Consider the following 19,301-nt stretch of genomic DNA (forward strand, 5'->3'; position numbering starts at 1 on the left):
CTGATAAAAGCATGCACCAAAACTTATCAGCCTCAAAATTTGAGCCCTAATGGGCAACTGACCTCCCACCTTTGGTGAAACTTCAAAATTACCCAACTAATTATTGCCATCACAACTCCTGAACACCCAGCATCATCACGTCTCTAACGCACAGGCCACGACAAGTCTACCACAACCACAGAAATGGGACAACAAGTTGGAGAAACAATTTCCTTGCTTTGAAGGGCACAAGTTGTGGATATACATATAACGAACGACCACAGACTACATAGGCACCGTGCAGCGATATGAATGTACAAACTACCTCAGCAAGTGATGGGAGCAAAATTTCATTGCTCAGGAGAGGCAGAAAAGTGTGCTAGACTTTTCCATTGTCATAAATCAACATTATTCCTTCCATCTGCAGCTAATAATATCTTAAGACATAAGGCTCGCAAAATATGCAGTTCGGTGCTCAGATTTCAAACAGAAAAAACAAAAATGCATGAATTCTGAGATCAGCATTGAATGAGGTCACACTCTGACCTACAAACAAAAACTGGTAAATAAAAATAATGTGTACCAAAAAATAAGTATACCTGGGTTTCTGTTATAAAGTACAGATACCAAATCTACAAACAATGCTACTGTTTATACAAGGAAACAAGTGAATACTTACCAAAACAAAGTGAACCGTCAATGAAGAGAAACTTCAACAAAACACACTCAACCACTCAGTGGGTTATCTGTCAGTTTCTTCCAATGATAATTCTCCCATGACTTCTTATCCCTTCTTTAGCAAAGCCACATAACTTTAATCTGCCACTAACACTTACTGGAATAGATACTGGATATGAGATACACACTTCCAAAACACAAATTATAAATAAAAAGTATTTAATTCATCAACAATGCAATTTTCTGACTGTATCTCCATCTTGTTCTTGCAAATGACTGTATAGTAAGTATTTTTTACAGTAAATGATGTTTCAGTCATTGCCTCATACTAATGCAACATGCTAAGAAAATAGTTTGTGCTTAGTATGGATGTGTGAAATCTACTACAGTGAACTTGGAATTACTAGTTTTATTTCCAAGACCTGAATGCATCAGTCTGATAATTATTATTAAGTTTAACCATACTAATTAATCACAACAATTATTTTCAACTTCAGAGAGCAAAACGTACTTATGGGAAGTGAATTTTGGTAAAACCTTATGGGTTTGAGAGGCTCTATTAGCTGCACAATACAAAATCAGGCACCTGGCTATTTGCTAAGCATCAGCAAGACTAATGGGTAAATGGAAAAAAAGAAAAATCCCTGGAAATGTGATGGGGAAGATAAAACTCACCCTCATGAGAATAAAAGCAAGGAATTGGACAACAAAATAGTGAGTACCCAAGTACTTCAAAGGTATACACAAATGAAGGTGGTTAGCAAGATAAATAACAGCACTATGGGACAGTGGGGGATACACTTGAGTTAATGTAAGAGTTGGGATGAGAGAAGCCAATGGCATGTGGAGTAGAAAGCAGGGGTGTTGGGTTCATCTTCAAGCTTCTACGAAGCACTGCAGCAACATGGAAAATGAATAAAGGCAGCAGCAAGTTTGAAAAGAAGCCACACGAGATCAGGTCGACATCTGTTCCAACATGCTAAAGGAAAGATGATTTTCAACTTACCATTGTCAACAATATCATCAATTCGTCGTTTATTACTCCAGAACGTCTGATTTAAGACAGCTTCATACTTTCGACGTTGGGAAAGTTCTTTCGATGTTGGGAAAGTTAATTCAAAGTCGTGGTTCAACAAACTGATCATTATAATTATGACAGAGAGACAGATTGACCAGATTCAGTACATACAAAAATGTTACATCCACAGATAAAAATATACACATACCAATTCATTCAGTTAACAAGCGAGAGGCGCCTTCTCGTAACATTCAGAGGGATGCAATAGATGTTCACCAGAAATGGCACTATGCTTTTGATATGGTATTCTGTATCTAATTGTACTTGGCTATAAATGCAGATTATCATAAAATCCCTGCCATATAAACATTTCATGGATGGCCCAATGAAAAATCACCCAGTAAATCACTAGAATACAAAAGATACTCGTCTCCTGGTCAACTATATATGTACATCTATCCTTAAATCTTCCAGTACAAAATAAATGGAGTAATCTGAAGCCTATGGAAAGTTGCTTTGGTACAATAATGGAAAGATGCAGGCTTCAGGCTCAGAGAATATCAAGCAGCAATAATCGATGTATTATCAGGTTAATTCTGTATACGTATCCTATGCGCTCCTAGAACAGTCGACATACGTCATGGAATTTGTGACAAGCTTAGATAGGAAGATGTTTGCTCCTAAATTCTTCACCCTCTCCACTGAAAGCTAGCAAATCAATGTAAAAATTCTCTAAAGAAAAAAAAAAGACAGCACGGGATTAAACTTATCCGTCCCAAGCTCACAGCTTCCGACAACACATACCCACTTCAGAGACAACTCCCTTACAGTGGCAATGCACCCAAGGCCTCCAGTGCTGTCACACCAAACACAACATTCATCAATGTTGTCATTTTTAAAAAAGCAACACATTGCATGTGTTACTATGTCATCACAGGCCCCTGTAAATCAAACCATCCAAATGGAATGGGGCAGGATTAAAATGACTGTTGACCTTACAGTACTACAATTCTACAAAAGAAACTTCCTGGAGTTTCTTGTTGCCCAGATCATGATCAGAACTGGGCTCAGTCCTTCACACAAAGTCTCCGTAAGACGCCAACCATGGATATCACCGCTTCTTCTTTGTTTCTGCTGTTCGGCCATGTTTCTGCTGCTGGTGGCTAGGACCGCCAGCTGGAGGGGATGTGACTGGAATATCAATGTCGTTATCTGGACACGAGACCTGCACCGCACACCTACGGGGGAACCAACCCCTGTGCCGAGTGGCGGATGTACTCTTGCTCCCAAGCTCAATGCGCTCTCCGTATAACCAATACCTGGAAGATATTTAAAAAAAAAAAAATTAACTACATGCTACACAATGACATTCATACAAAATTAAAAGTAATCTATCAAATCACCACACTAGTACTCTGGCTCAATTGAAAATTACTTCTCATGGCTCATGCCTGCATTAGAAAGAACATAATCCTCTCAAATCCTCTGTTTACTGAGACTCTGGTCCCAGGGAATTTCTTCCCAATACTGCACTGATCTGATCTCACTCTTACAGAGTATCAAAGGTTTCACACACTTGAAAGCTACCTAGAAAAACCTATAATTACTTCTTACGCTACAAACAAAGAATTTCTTCTTTTCTCTTACTTTTTCCAGCGAGTGACCATGACCTGATCACCGGGTTGCAAGGGTATGCGTGGCTCATCTGTGCAAGGGGGGTGACAGCACACTCCTATTCCCTTGGTGCACGGGAACCACCACCCCGAGAACTTCTCCACTATCTGGTACTCTCTACTACGTGCTCGCTTCTCAGCTTTTTGGGCCAACTGCTCTATCTGCAATGGGAGTATATGCACATCAGTAGGTATTGTACTGGAAGTGGAAAAAATTAAAAAAAACACCCATCTGCCTACGTAAAAACTTCTCGTCTTGATGAAGCCATCAAAATAAGTCACTATTTTACAAACACACAACGAATCATCTCATTCAAAGTATAGTTTTCACCTTGAAAATGTAACATATTTCTTGTAAACAATCAATGGAAATGAGGTTATAATCAAGTACAGGCAGTCCCCGGTTTACGACGGGTCCGGCTTACGACGTTCCGAGGTTACAAACCTTTTCCGATATATTCATCAGAAAGTATTTCCCGGTTTACGATGCATGTTCCAGGGTTACGACGCGTCGTACGCCGATCCGACGGAAGAAATATGGCTCCAAAATGGCAGAATAATAAAAATTTGGAGAGGTTTTTTTATGAAAAACTCAATAAAAATGCAGTTTACATCGTTTTCAATACACCCAGAGCATTAAAAATCAGGTTTTCTTAGGATTTTTGACGATTTTCAACGATTTTTCGGTTTACGACGATTTTTGGCATTAAGACGCAGCGTAAGAATGGAACCCCCGTCGAAACCAGGGACTGCCTGTAATGCATTTCGGAATGATGTCTAACAAATATTTTAGTAGTACTGTAATGTGAAAGCAACCAACGACATAAGTAATAAGTAAAAACATACCGTAAGTGTGTACTGGCTGCAAGCTGGATGAACAGGCCATTCAATACCATCCCCAACTGGCTCACACCAAATATTTAGCACCTGAAAAGATGAAATTTTCACTAGTAAAATGCTACATACCAAAGTCAAGGGGGGAAAAATGCATTTGGTCGGCTTCCATAGTAATTGGGAGTTGTGGTGTACTGAGATAAAAGGAATGCCATGATTCATTTCTTCATTTTGCTTCCTGTATGAGACTGGAAGTGGACACGTAGCATTCAGGGCTGAAGCCCAGGCAATCAGGCCAAGATTGCTTTCCAGTGCAAATATAAAATCAAGAAATGATAGCGAGATAAATGATTGGAAATCAATAATGAGAATAAGGATAAAAGTGAAACAAAAACTTAAAATGATAAAAGCAGAGTGCAAAAGCATGAATTTTAATGACAATTCTGACAGTCTCTACTAATAAGACAACCTCTTTAAGAGAAAATGGGAACTCAGTGGGTAAAACAAAACCTAACCAGGCACACTATTGAGAAAGGTACTACAGCTACTTTCATTTGTTATACAGTACTAATATCATTGCCATGAATTTTAATATTCCAGTCATTACATGAACCTTCAATAAAAAAAAAAATTACAAACATGACTGCTTAAAAAAGTTCTCTTCCAATACCTTTGCCAATTATCTCTACAAAAACCTACAAAAGCAAGAGTACACGAAACAAATTCACTTTCAGAAAGCCTGAAAAGAAAAACAATGCAATAAACCCGGTTCTTCTCACCTGACAGAGATTATTCATCCGACCAAGATCGTAAGGGTATATGAATGGCGTGTCTGTTAAGGATCGGCGATGAATTGCCTTCTCTAGGATCCAGTCTTCTATCCCTGTTCTATTTCGAAGGATGCCCCGTAACTGTGGACATTAAAGATTTCATAAGTCATTGTCTTGACTTTATCTCTTTTTGTTTACAATTTTACAAATGATAATTCTGCTCTTTTTATCTTATTTTAATACATTCTATTCCATATTATTACTTTCCTTTAATGAGTTATAATTCTTGCTCTTTTCCTTTTATTTTTTTAATTTTCTTAATTCACTTTGATTAAAAGACATACTATGTGAATAAACTTAAATGTTTTGTTCCTGGACTGGACTGGAATATATAATTTAAGCCAAAGGCCAATAGCTGGGACCTATGGGGTCACTCAGCGCTGAAAATAATGTTGAAGCAACTATTACGAGAGGGTACAAAGATGGAAGAAAAAGAATATGAATGAGGGTATAGTAAAAGGAATGAAAGGGGTTGCAAAACTTGACAGTGCTACACCCCCTGCAGGGTACCACAGCTCTAACTCTGGGGCAGACTATATGACTTTCAGAGAACAATTTCATGAACCAAGTGCTACGCCAGTCACTCGACCGACCTGGAAATACAGAAGCATTCCGACTGCCAACACGACCCCAATGGAAAGGCCCAGAATGAACATGCAAATCACCATCCCCCACAGACTCATGTAAATGATGGGTTCCCTTCCGGTTCCGTAATACAGGTACCACCCCTGAAAAGATACGTTTAATTACTAAAGATTTATTTATCTAATACATGCAGCCACCCAGTAGTACTCAAATGGTTATTTTACCTCAATACTAAGCTTTAAAACCTATGTGCAAACCCTTAGACATACATTGCCTTTCCAAGGCACTGATAGTTACACAAGCTAATTTAGGTGTCAAAAATATTAAAAATACGCAAAATGTTCCTAGCTTAAAACTAGTTACGTTCATGACAATCTGTTGCAAGTCAAGATAAACAGAACTTGAGAAATTGCTTAAGGTAAAATTGTTAAGTATTAATGCACTCGATAAATTCACATTACTGTATTTGCAGAATATTTTTACATATTCAGTCACCTTCTAAGCATATACTTCTATTGCTTTATCGCTTAAACAAATTACTAGTTACTCTTCTCAAAAGGAAACTATAACAGCCTCTAGTTACACTGCTTCTAAACAAATTACAATGTGATTTAAATGTTACTCCCGGTTTCAAAAAGGAAAAAATCTATAAAAATCATAAGAAAACCTCTTTTAATGCTCTAAAACGATGTAAACTGCTTTTACTAAACCGTTTTGGGGCCATATTTCTTCCGTCGCAAAACAGCAATAATTTCAATGAATATATTTAAATGGGCGTACAGACTGGGAAACCGGGGACTGCCTGTACAGACTGGGAAATCAGAAAAACCAAATATTGCTGCATCAAGTTACGATGAAGTATCTTCAAACCACTTACTCTGTGTATGGCATGGTATATGGACAAGGACAGAACTACTGTAGCCTGGGCAGACCCAGCGACTGCCCAAAACAGAAAGAGCGTGAAAGCCCGTGGTTTTTGTGGCCGACGCAGTTGTTAATCCACGGACAGTGGTGGTCCATCTTCATAACGCAACAGCCACCTGAAAATAAAAATCAAATGCACATGACATAACTAAAGAATGGAGGTTTTTAGTAGACTAATCAATAATGTGGTCACTTATTTATGTCCTTCAACCCTAATTTTCAGGGCAAAAGGGTACATGCCCTTATGTACATAGCACTACTTCATGTACTGTTATGAACAAGTACTGTACTCAGTACTGTATGTGTTGAGTTTCAGTAACCAATATTAATGTCTGAAGTCTTCCCAAGTTATACAAGATTTAAATATTACTCAATTTCTTAGTTATCGGCAAGAATCACTCGTTTAATGGAAGCATGTTGTAACGTTCAGCTAAGGGCAACACTGCTATGGCACTATTGTACTTACACTTTCGGCAATGGTGTGCCCTAGGGGCTTTATATCCTTCACAGGTCCCACAGAATTGTAGATACTGCTTCTCACTTTCCTTCTCCTGAAAAAGATTGAATAAATTGAGATATTTTAAAAGGTTACAAAGGTGAAAGGTAATCAAGAAGTACAACAGTTCCTTATACCAACATGGCACTTCTAGCAGACCCTCGAAGCCTGTCATCATACAAAATCCTTGTGCAGCAAAAGCTATTCTCACATCTCTTTGAGTTAATAACTCATAAATACAATAATCTGTAATAAACTCTACATAACACACTAAATAGATTCAGCAGTTCTTCTATTTCAAACGTATTGGCACACTCAGGATACTTTACCTTATGACAAAAAATAGGGATGCTTTTCTAACCATAAAGACAATACGCAAAATCTCCGATGAAAAACATAGTCCTCAACTACTGTATTATCAACTTATTACATTTCTAAAATCTTGTAGCTGAATAAGCAAAGTAAATGCAATAAAATTTCAAAAAAAGAAAAGAGGAATTGGCATACTGGTTGCCACTTTGGAGGCAAAATTCCAGGGCCCGTGTACATGGCCTGAAGGAAGAAGTACAGGGTGAGCACGGCCGAACTCATGAAGCTGTAGAAGTAGATGGTCCCACCGAACGACACATGAGGCGGCCACCACTGTGATAGGCAACTCACAGTCGCAAAGATGATTGACTTGATTATTCCTGTAAATGTTGATAACACCAAAATTGTACAAAGCAAAATAATGTTACTTCTAGATGCCTAACACACAACTCTAGATCTGCAAATTCTTTAATGAAGACTGAAATTTAGCACCATACAAGAGCGTTAATACATTTATAATGCCAAAACAAGCTTATGTTTCCTGTGTAATAAGGTAAAGCTTATATACTTACCTAAAGCAACAAGAGGACCCCAGTGACACACACGTTTCAAAGGTCCAAAGCACATTTTCGTTGTTCTTTACACTACCATCTGGAAAGAGCATTTAATTTTAGATAAAAATTTTACTTAATATCTACCAAATACCTACACCTAGAACTGAAACTAAACAGTAATGTAATATTCACATCTGTGAGTCATATTCACCATTCAAACAAGTTTCTTACAAATATTTATGCAGGAAATCAAGTTTAAAAGTGTTTTCAAAGCAATATCTATCTCCATTGCCACGAATTTCTTGCCAGTACTGACAACAAACATGACAAAAATATTTAGTCAACCAAAACCATCATAAAAAATGTAAACACATTAGTTTTTTCCTTCACAGGGTTAAAAATGCAACCTCCTCTGTCCTATACATTTTCTGCCTAAACTCCCATAAGCTCTAGGATCTGAAAGACAATGTCTGGCTAAAAATGTAGAATTCTACAGCCACATCTTTCCAGAAGTTCCTCTGGAAGCTAATATGGGAAGCTACTCAATATTCAACAGAAAATGTTTGACAATAAAACAAAAAAATTTTTATTATTACTTCAAACTTGAAATGTTTAACCATACTTGTATTAGGCCCTTTGTAAGTCGCTGCCGCAAAGCTATGCACTTTTCACCATGAAAATGTCAAAATTTGTTGTTAATGTGTGAATATGTACATATCGTACCCATAAAACTCATCAATGTGTGGTATCTGGCTAGTAACTGCTTTGCAGCAAGTACCTGAAGTATTCAATGGGTACACTCCCATTGCTACAATGACACTTCTTGCATTCCTAAGATCCTGGCACTTATTTTGGGTGCCAGTTGGCAAAGGTGACCACACACTGCGCACTGAGGCAAAATGAATTAGCCTAGCTGCCCTGCAGAAACAAATAACCTATGAGTCAAATAAAACTAAGATACAGGGAATTAAATTTTCACAGCTTCCACATTAAAGCACACACTCAGCGAAAGGTTAATGCTGATGTTAAGAAAATGGCATAGATGATATCTTTATGAGACTCCAATCACTGCAGATTTATATAACTCACAGGGGTTACACTAACCTCCTGACAAGTACAATAGTGATATGCAAGTCTTTGTTCTTAATGAATAGACTGCCTTTCAATTTAGAAAATGTTTTGGATTTACACATATTTAAATAGTAATTTATATTTAAATGCAAAATAACAAGAAGGGTGAAATGGTTCTGCGAGCTTAGTACTGAATGGCAGTGAAATAGCGATAGTTCATTACATGAACAAGCTTGAACAAACCAGTAGAATCTGTTTCCCATTTACAACTATGACTCATGCGTGCTTAAAAATACTTTGAATGGTAACAAATTCGATGTGTCGTTTTGTTATAATTTTTGTTTTTGTTTCAGTGATGCTGTACATACTTGAGACCCTAAAAATAAAAGAAAACCTATGATAATGCTACGGCTCCATCTTCCTTATGGAAGAATCTGACCTATGTTAAACTTTCCTATCCTATCCTACGCAATAGGTTAAGGCTAACTCTCTTGGGCTATGTCTATACTCCACCTACATCCTCATCCTAAAGGAAATCTGGCCTAGGCTACGACTAACCTATCCTATCCTAGGCTATATTTTGTCAAACTCCCCTGGGCTATGGCTCGGGTATGCCTCCTTGAAAAGTGAATTTGACCTAGGCTAAAGCTACCCTATCCACCCTATACTCTCCTAATGTAACCAGGATACTGCCAAGGGTAAAACATTAGAATAACCTCTCTCTCTCTCTCTCACTAAGGCTAGGCTATGCCTCCATCCTAAGGAATCTGACCTATAGGCTACGGCTAACCTATCCTATTCTAACCTGACCAGGACATGGCTAAATCCTTAACATTAGAAAGCCCTCGTCTACCCAGGATACGGCGACGAGTAAATCAGCATTACAGCCTCGCCTCCCCTTCCCTAAAGTACGCCACCTGCCGCAACCTTCCGTAGCTAACCTAAGCCGAGCTGCTGTAGCCCGTAGGTAACGGCTAAAACTTGAATATTATAATGGCCCCTGTACCCTACCCTAAAGTATGCCACCTGCCATAGCCTTCCATAGATGTAGCCCATTGGTAAAGGTTATGGCTTAAACATTATAATGGCCCCTCTAACCTACCCTAAAGTAAGCCACCTGCCATAGCCTTCCATAGCTAGCCTAAGCCGAGCTGCTGTAGCCCATAGGTAACGGCTAAAGCTTGAATATTATAACGGCCCCTTCTACCCTACCTAAAGTACGCCATAGCCTGCCATAGATTAGCCCATCAGAACATTATAATGGGCCCCACTCTAACCTACCCTAAAGTAAGCCCATAGGTTAACCCATAGGTTTATGGCTTAAATATTATAATGGCCCCCTCTAACCTACCCTAAAGTAAGCCACCTGCCATAGCCTTCCATAGCTAGCCTAAGCCGAGCTGTTGTAGCCCATAGGTAACGGCTAAAGCTTGAATATTATAGTGGCCCCTCCTACCCTACCCTAAAGTACCCCACCTGCCGTAGCCTCCCACGTCTCCCCTACCTTAGCCGTAGCCCATAAACACCCCCATATACCACTTATCAAGCCACAGTAGACGACAAAACCCCATAAATAACTTAAAAATAAACGAATACACTTATTTATCCACTTAAATCACACCTTAAACACTTAAAAACGGCAACGGCGCACTTGAAAAGTGAGGTAATTATGCAAAGTGTCACATGAACTGGACCCAACAAACAAATGACACAGGATACGGCTATTTTCTTCGCTCTTTGGCACCTGACACCGTTAGGAAGGAGGGCTGTCAGTGGGTTTTCGTAGTGGGTCTTTTGGTGGTGGTGGGTTTTTTCGGGGAATGGAGGGAGGTTTAATCTGATTTTTTTGGATTTTTAATTATAAATTGTATTTATAAATGTCTATGTAACCTTAATACATAAAATTATATATTATAATGATTTAATTTACCTAGTAATGAGCATTAAAATTTCACAATCATATTTTGATGTAAAATTGTACATTTTTGGCAGAATATTTAAAATAATGTAGATAAATTCATATAATTCTATAATAAACTATCATTATATCGCATGAATTAAGGATAATTCATCCTTGAATACATAAAATTAAGATATAACAATTTATAACTTTGAGAAACATTACTTTAATATACTATATTGAATTTCACTTGGTAGAATGACAGGAAAACCACAAGTGTTTACAATGTGATTCTCTCCTTCTCTCTTTCACCTTTTTTCTTGCGGATTTTTTTTTTATCATATCCTGTAAACCAATCCTTCAGACTATGAGAATGCAGCTGTCTTAATCTATTCATTGTCTATTTAAATCGAACATTTCTTTCGTTATATCTTATTTAAAAGTAAATAAATATAATAATAAATATTCGACTTGTCATTTCATTTCGGGAATTATTGTACATATATATACATTTACACACCTGTCAAAATATGTCCGCAGTGTTTGCCTGTGTATTCTGTATATTTCGTAAATTCTACAGCGGCAAGGCACTGTTAAATGCATTGATCCCAAGCTGTCAAAGGGTCACTGAAATATTTAAGTGAATTCCGCGGAAAATTCTCAGCAAAGGCCAGCCATCACTGAGGGCTTCCATTACAGTTTAAAATAACAAATCAATCGAATTAGGAATTCGCCGGTAAATAATAATGCACAAATATAGTTTTTATTAATGTGCAGTCTTTAATGATACCTTAAAACAGCCTTTTAAAACGAATTAGTCGTGAATTTTGGCGGTAAGCGACTTCCATTTGAGGGGAAGTTGACGTAAACTCGTTCAAAAAAGCCCAGAATTTTCAAGTCTCAAGGAATTCCTCCTTTCTAATACAGATCTCTGTAACAAACATGTCCACCGGTACAGCGAAGGATCAATATTGCCCCACCTGGTATGCAGAACAACAACGAGAGAGAGAGCCTAAGCCAACGTCATTCACAAGAGTTTTATTTCGTTGATATATCGATTGGCGAATATTTGTGACGTCACGTCTGAGGCAACGTTACCACATTCGGGCGGAGAAGGGTTGTTTATTTGTCATTTTTAGGGAAAATGATAATTTTGTCAGGGATTTTGGGTTTTATGTATTATATATAAGAAAATAAGATTATTATTTATTATTTATAACGATGATTTAACCTCTTATTTGCAAATATAACGACGAAATCGCTGGAATCTGGCAACAATTTCGGTGTCAGCCTGAGCTTGATAGACTCGGTAGCGAGGCAGTTGACATAAGGGGTAAAGTGGATATCGGTCCTGGAGTGAATATTTCGCGCTGGAATAACGATGGTGAGTTTGTTGGCGACGTTTCGAGACTTTTAAATAGTCGAGGAGGACTATTGCTACTTCTAATATACACGTAAAATAATATTTTCGTTCTGTGAGTTGGAGAATTTAGCCTGAAAAGTGGACCCCTTAGAGCTACACTGGTTGTTTATGGTCTGTGATTTGTCAATGTTGCTGTGGATATCTGTTTATGTTTTACAGTTTTTATCAGAAAATATCTACATTATCATAATAGCTACGTATTGTGTAACTATTTTTATATATTTTCTGTAAAGTTTAGTTGCGTTTGTTAACAGAACTGCCTAAATATTCCTACAATGTGTTCCGGAAAAAAATTGACTTTGCAAATGCCATGCACGCAAAGATAGATTTCGGGTGGTGATAGGGCCTTCCCATAACCCTACGGTCAGGGGACCCGTAAATATTCCCTATATGCATTTTTAATGGCCTATGATAACATCTTGGGAAAGAAATCTATATTCTTTACTGAATGTAGGAAGAAATCAAAGTGGTTGCAATGTAAATCTTGCCTAATATATGGGTATGATTAGTTTTTGATTATACAATTTGTACTGAAACCTTTGTTTTCCTTGATATATTATGATTTTGCATGTTCCAAGAGGGTGGGAATGGAAAATAGGCCTAATTTTGTCAGTCAAAACCCACCCCCTGAGTTTGCACGATTTAGAATTTAGTTATTCAAATGTCTTTTAATATTGTGTGCTGTATTAAAGTAGAACTATTTATAATCCTAGATATTTAATTTATTATTTTCTCAACTAATTTCAACAGAAAACTTTCTATAAGCAGTCTGGTTCTCTTAGAAGTTCGTAAATTTTTAAGACCTATCCTTAAATTTCCTTAAATGTATATGTGACTAGTCCATATTTTCAATTTTACACCTGTCTGTGTCACGTGTTGGTTATTCACCTAAACAGGAAGTAAAATCAAACATGAAGGTGTTTGGAGAATTTGTAGACACGTGTGGACAACACAAAAACACCTGTGAGATCGACATATAAGTCTAGTGAAATTTGGATACTGAATTCCTTAGAGTGTGCGAGATATTATGCAATAGGTTGTAGTGACTACTCTCTCTCTCTCTCTCTCTCTCTCTCTCTCTCTCTCTCTCTCTCTCTCTCTCTCTCTCTCTCTCTCATTTTGTCTTCAGTGTTGTTTGAGTTTAAATAAATGCACAAAGGCGTTTGTGAATTCCTTAGTGTTACAAGAGATGGTGCAATTACTAGTCTCTCTCTCTCTCTCTCTCTCTCTCTCTCTCTCTCTCTCTCTCTCTCTCTCTCTCTCTCTCTCTCTCTCTCTCTCAACTGCAGAAAGAGAGAAGCTCTTAGTACCTTTCAACGAACTATTGAAATGGCAAAAATATCTATAAGCATGTTGAAATGGCAAAAATATCTGTAAATACTGGAATAGCAAAAATACCCATAAGCATTTAGATAGCAAAAATGTCTATAAGTCTAGCGTACAGACAGGGATAATATTTGGCAAAAAGGAATGCACGGAATGCAAAATGTTTTATGCATTCTTCAAAAATGATTCAGCCACTGGTAGGTCACTGGCTGACATTGATCATGAACCTCGTCTTTGTGTTAGAATGTTGAATGTTGGAAAAATTTCTTTGTCCTCAAATTTTATTTTTTGTTCATTGAATAATTCAAAGTTGATTTGATTGAGCTGTGTCCTATCTACTATATTTTGGCCTTGATTGAAAGTTTTATTAGCTTGGAAATCTTAAAGAAATTACTGTTAATTAAGCTATTTTAAGCTATTCCAAAAATTATTGTATTAGTCTCGAATTCCAAAAAGAATTACTGTTAAATCAGCCATTGTAAACTACCCTTAAAGATATAGGCCTAAGGAAATCATACAATATTCTTTGTTCATGACAATACCAATCGGTCTAACTGGTACCTTAGTTAAGCCATCGATAATTGCCATGAATAGCAAATATTGACGCTGAGTCATTACCGCGGAATCTGAGAGAGGTTCCATTTCAGTTTAAACTGTTTTAGCCAACTGCCATTGATCGCTTGCCACAGTGTCACCCTTGGCGCCTACGATCGTGCGAAACCCAATGAAAACGTCCTGGTGACGACTGGTTTTAGCTTAATATTAGTTGAATACTAGTTTAAATATTAGTTTAGATATTGGTTCAATTATTGGTTTAAAGTTTAGCTAGTTAGTCTTCCCAGATTTTAAGAAATTAAACAATAAAAATGCCCTGGTCGAGTGGTATAAGTCTAAATAGTAGCTCAATCGTTGCTTCAGAGCGTAGCTAGGTATTCTTCCCAGGTTTTAAATGACAAATAGACGCGTCCCTGAGAGTATCCTCTTCCACAGGGTCTCCTTTCCCTGCTGAGGAAGCTGAAATCAGCGCCTGACCAAGAGCTGAGGATCCTGCTCCTAGGCCTAGACAACGCCGGCAAGACGACGCTCCTGAAGAAGTTGGCTTCTGAGGACATCACTCAGACGACACCGACTCAGGGATTCAATATCAAGTCCGTCCAGTCAGATGGCTTCAAGCTGAATGTCTGGGACATCGGCGGACAGAGGAAGATTAGGCCATATTGGAGGAATTACTTCGAGAACACGGATGTCCTGGTGAGAAGCATTACTCGGTTTTGCTCCTGTTTTGGGAGTAGACCAATAAAAGCCTATATTATGTCTAGGCTTGATGGAAGTCCTTTTTGTTTATGTTATTTCAATGCACAATAATATCTGTATGACACCATTTTTCAGACATGAACAATATCATCTTATAAGGAAGGCTTTTATACCTTTTCAGACACTGCGAGTTTAGGCTTATATACTACCCTGTTAATGCTTGATGACACATTTAACAGAATTCATCTTAACATTGATATTTATATATATTTATTTATATATATATATATATATATATATATATATATATATATATATATATATATATGTATTCTAACCTTTCAGATCTATGTAATCGACAGCGGAGACAGGAAACGCTTCGAAGAGACTGGTCAGGAACTGGGCGAGATCTTGAGTGAGGAAAAATTGGCAGGTTTGTACCTTCTTCTCATTTTATCTCTATTTTCTGTTTGTAGCCCATCAGAATCTGCCATTTTATGCCTACATGGCATAATCTTTTCTAATCGTTTGTAAACAATGCTTTGTTTTATTAGAACCATATATTTCTTCAGGTGTTCCTGTGCTGATATTTGCCAACAAGCAAGACCTGTTCAATGCAGCGCCTGCCTCAGAGATAGCAGAGGGTCTGCAATTGCACACCATTCGTGATAGAACATGGCAAATACAGGCATGCTCTGCAACTTCCGGTGAAGGCGTGAAGGTAAATATAAGCCTGACTCTGACCTCTTGCACATATCTGAGTTTTGAGTGATTATAATTTGATGGTAAAGAAATTCTATAATTTAACATCTTTGTACCACTTCTGATGACGTAGGCAGCATGAAATGAAATTGCAATGCTGTTTTGGTAAAAAATTTGATGAAAAACATCTTGAAAACTCAATATCTAAATCTAATATCTATCTTTCAAGGATGGTTTAGACTGGGTCTGCAAAAACCTCAAGAAGAATTGAGAGGGGGGGCTTGCCCCACCTTAGGCCTAACAGAAATGCAATCCGTCCCAGGAGCTGCCGACGACTTCACACAACGCAGGGTCTAAAAAAAAAGAAAATTATTGCTGTTCGGGTTTACATATCAAAATGATTCTCTGTAAATTGTTGTCTGACATATTTTGGGGAATGATTTTTTTTAATTTTCATGCTGTCTTCGTGACGTAGTTACCCGAAGGAGTCGTATCTGTAGATCGTCTTGAATACAGAGGCCTTGTTGAACAAAAATTTGCAGGTTTACGTAGGCAAATTTCCACAAAAATGTCCCCTTTTTGAAATGTCCGTCCTCAATATACATATCACTTGAAATTCCTCTGCTCAAATTATTACAGAGGAAAGCTACAGATTAAGCTGAAGTATTTAAACAAACCTCCCATCGTCAGCCTTAGGCTGAACAAGAGCACATGCCCTTAGGTCTAATTTTTGGGGCAAATTCTCCCTTTAAAACGCTAAGGTAGCCATTTCACGAAGACGGTATCTACTGTACATATCATTGAAGAACTGTATGTGTCCATTTTCCCCACATCTTGTAAAAAAATTAATTGTATTTCACTGGTTTTTACATATTTCGTTGTAGCCTAAACGGCGCAAAAAGGTCGTGGGTGCACAGCTTTCACGTGACGTAACAGAAAAAAAAAAAGAAAGGGACGAATCTTATTGGCACGTATGTCACCCACAGTTTCCGTGAGTCAGAAAATGCACCTTTTTTTATATAGTCTGCTCTCAACTTGAAGGACCTCTAAACATAAAGATTAAGTTAATGTCAGTCTATGGGACTATGGATGGCCCCTCCAGCGGTCTGCCATCAGGTAGACCGAAGCTGTATCCAGTCGTTCAACTTCTGTTCTTACTATTTTAGCTCCTGAATCATGTTAGATGTTCTTTGGGTTCTTTTAAACGGATGTAATATTGAAGGAACGTTCTTCTGACACTTTCTGCTTTCACGAAAAATGAAAATCAGCGTAGAATGTGCCTTAAAATACTTTCTAATGAAAGAGCATTCTGTGCTAACTTGAGTCAGTAAGATCAGAGAACACTGTAGAACTTGTATCTTTTTTTTAAATCTTAGTTTTGGCTGCTGGGTGTTATTATAATTATGAGGGTCACGCAGTGAATATTTGTAAAATAATATAAAACGGATCTGATAAGTTGTGATGACAGGAATGCTGAGCACAAAATACTTAGGGAGACTTTTGCCGAACCATTTGTGGCGTGGCAGACCTATCAACGCCAGGGAACATGGCGTCTGTAAATCCTAACAAATATCTGTATTTAAACGCACAATTCACCGTCAAATCAGGAATCTAGGAAGCTAATTCGCCATGCCATAGAAGGATTCGGCAAAGGACTCCCTCCTGAAGGGACTAGCACAAAGAGTTAGTGAGAAAGAGAGCGGAAAAAAAAGCTAGACTCATAAAAGTCGTTGCCCTGTCTATTGGGACCAACGGTTGAAGACTTGTGATAATTCCTCCGTCCGGTTGTGGTTATTATGTAATAATGATGTATCAATTCTCATTCATATTGTGGCCTTAATTTACCGTGCGTTGCGTCTGTGCTTAGATTAATACTTTAAAAAAAACAACAAATTAAAAGCGTAAAGCGTAGTCACTTTTTTTTTTTTAGCAGTACCGCTCAAAATCAAAACAAGCACTTTAGCCACAGAACTTCTTTCTTTTATTTGAATGAATTTAGGACGTAAGTAGTAGGCGGTGTTTAAATGAGAACACTTCTTGTTGTCATTGTTGTTTTTCAGTGACAACCAACTGCTTTCGAAATGCATCAGTATTCCTTGATTGATGTTTTGATATTAATAATATTCTTCAGGAACAATGGCTAACTGTACGTTCGAATTTTGTTTTTGATTTCCCGTTGGAAAACATAGGCCTATCTCACGTCCATTGCATTAAAACGTATATATATTTTCAGTTTGTTAGAAAGAACAGCAAAATACAAGTGTTTTTTATATGAACAAATTAGACTAAGCACCAAAAATATAAGATAAGGCTTAATTTCAAGTGTGTTACATATTACTTTGATATTTAGTGATTGGTTAAATTTTCTGTATAATTTAGGTGATTAATGTACTTTTATATAGTTTTAATAATCTCTAAGTCAATTTATTTTCCACCAATTGTATATTTATATATTTTATTTGTATGAAATTATCCTGTAACACTTTTTTGTTTTTATTTTTAAATATAAATTATGTACTTCAAATAACTTTTGTTTATTTTTTCAGCCTTTCATTGAAGGAATAATATGTTATTTAGTAAAAGATTAAGGTATTAGGATATCTTTTAATATCTTACGGAAATATTAAAATACTATTTCTTAATAACTAAATTAAACAAATTGGGTCCAAACGAATTTAAACTCGTAATAAAAATCTAGAAATAAAAATAATTATATAAAATTAAAGCTTTTAGATAATAAAATAGTAATTTTTATAACTCTAAAATTTTATTTATATCTTTTTTGATTCACGTTAGAAATACAACTTCAGTCCCTTACAGCGTTGCCAGATACTTAGTTTAACAAGATTTGGATAATTCAATTTTATTATAAAAATAGAAAATGATATTTAGAATCTTTTATATCAAAAACATCCGATATTAATTTATATTTAAATCCTGAAATATAGTAATAAATTATACAACTTAATTATCTTTAATCTATAGGAAGTATTGGAGAAGCAAATCAGTAAACTTGGCAACAATGGGCAAAGAAATGTCACTTTGTGTTGACCACAGCTGTCAAATTCCTCCCACTTTATGTTAGGTAAATAAGTTATTTTACGTCATTTTAAACGTATTTAAGGTGTCATTTCCAATGTATCGAATTATTTTCTTTGGTTCGAGTAAATTGGGATAAGTTAAGTGTTAAATATAAGGTTAATTTCCGTGAAATAAGCGAAAGTAAATAGGTCTAATTTAGGCTTTTGCTTGGCCTAGGCTAGGTTGTCGTACACGTGGTCGGAAGCAGTTTATGTAATTTTATGGATTTAATTTAGTTTTCCTCAACTAATTAAGAAGCATGAGTTAATTTTCGAAAACGAAGAGGGCCAGGGACTGCTAATTTTATGTATTGGCCCCTTATATAACTTAGCCTTAGTTATAGCCTATCTGTGGTAGCATAGGCTTACAGTACAAAGGTCTAATGATTTTTTTTTAGGTCTGTATTCCCCTCCCCCTATTTAGACCTATATAATAGTTCCTTTAGGGGGCCCTTGACCTGAAGTGAGTCGGTATCCTAACTTACTAGGCCAAAGGGTCCTAGTCAGGGCCTATTTCTTCTTCTGACCCAGTAGCCTAAGCCTGTTTAAAATGGGACCAAAAATTGCTCAAAATTCATCATTTTATACCAATTTGATACCACAGTATTTAAAGCACAAAAAAGTAAACTTACTTTTTTTTCATTGATGTCACCCGAATGATCACC

The 19,301-nt window shown here is 36.9% G+C and overlaps 2 protein-coding genes across 2 annotated transcripts; one reads left to right on the forward strand and one right to left on the reverse strand.

Annotated features, from left to right (window-relative positions):
- Positions 1 to 1,785: 1,785 nt before the first annotated feature.
- On the reverse strand, positions 1,786 to 10,703 carry LOC136852895 (palmitoyltransferase ZDHHC6-like). The gene is given in 11 exon segments (XM_067127844.1): positions 1,786 to 2,994; positions 3,323 to 3,510; positions 4,195 to 4,275; positions 4,962 to 5,093; positions 5,606 to 5,740; positions 6,475 to 6,563; positions 6,566 to 6,637; positions 6,988 to 7,072; positions 7,525 to 7,706; positions 7,899 to 7,977; positions 10,573 to 10,703. Coding segments are annotated over 10 exon segments (1,227 nt in total). The 5' UTR covers positions 7,954 to 7,977; positions 10,573 to 10,703; the 3' UTR covers positions 1,786 to 2,786.
- A 1,401-nt stretch (positions 10,704 to 12,104) lies between these two features.
- On the forward strand, positions 12,105 to 18,081 carry LOC136852897 (ADP-ribosylation factor-like protein 3). Its single transcript, XM_067127846.1, has 5 exons — positions 12,105 to 12,235; positions 14,591 to 14,851; positions 15,200 to 15,287; positions 15,427 to 15,575; positions 15,786 to 18,081. Exons 1-5 carry the CDS (start codon positions 12,233 to 12,235, stop codon positions 15,825 to 15,827), a joined length of 543 nt encoding a protein of 180 aa, XP_066983947.1. The 5' UTR covers positions 12,105 to 12,232; the 3' UTR covers positions 15,828 to 18,081.
- Positions 18,082 to 19,301: the final 1,220 nt, after the last annotated feature.

The sequence above is a fragment of the Macrobrachium rosenbergii genome, chromosome 26 (assembly GCF_040412425.1).
Source record: "Macrobrachium rosenbergii isolate ZJJX-2024 chromosome 26, ASM4041242v1, whole genome shotgun sequence".
Classification (NCBI taxonomy): Eukaryota; Metazoa; Arthropoda; class Malacostraca; order Decapoda; family Palaemonidae; genus Macrobrachium; species Macrobrachium rosenbergii.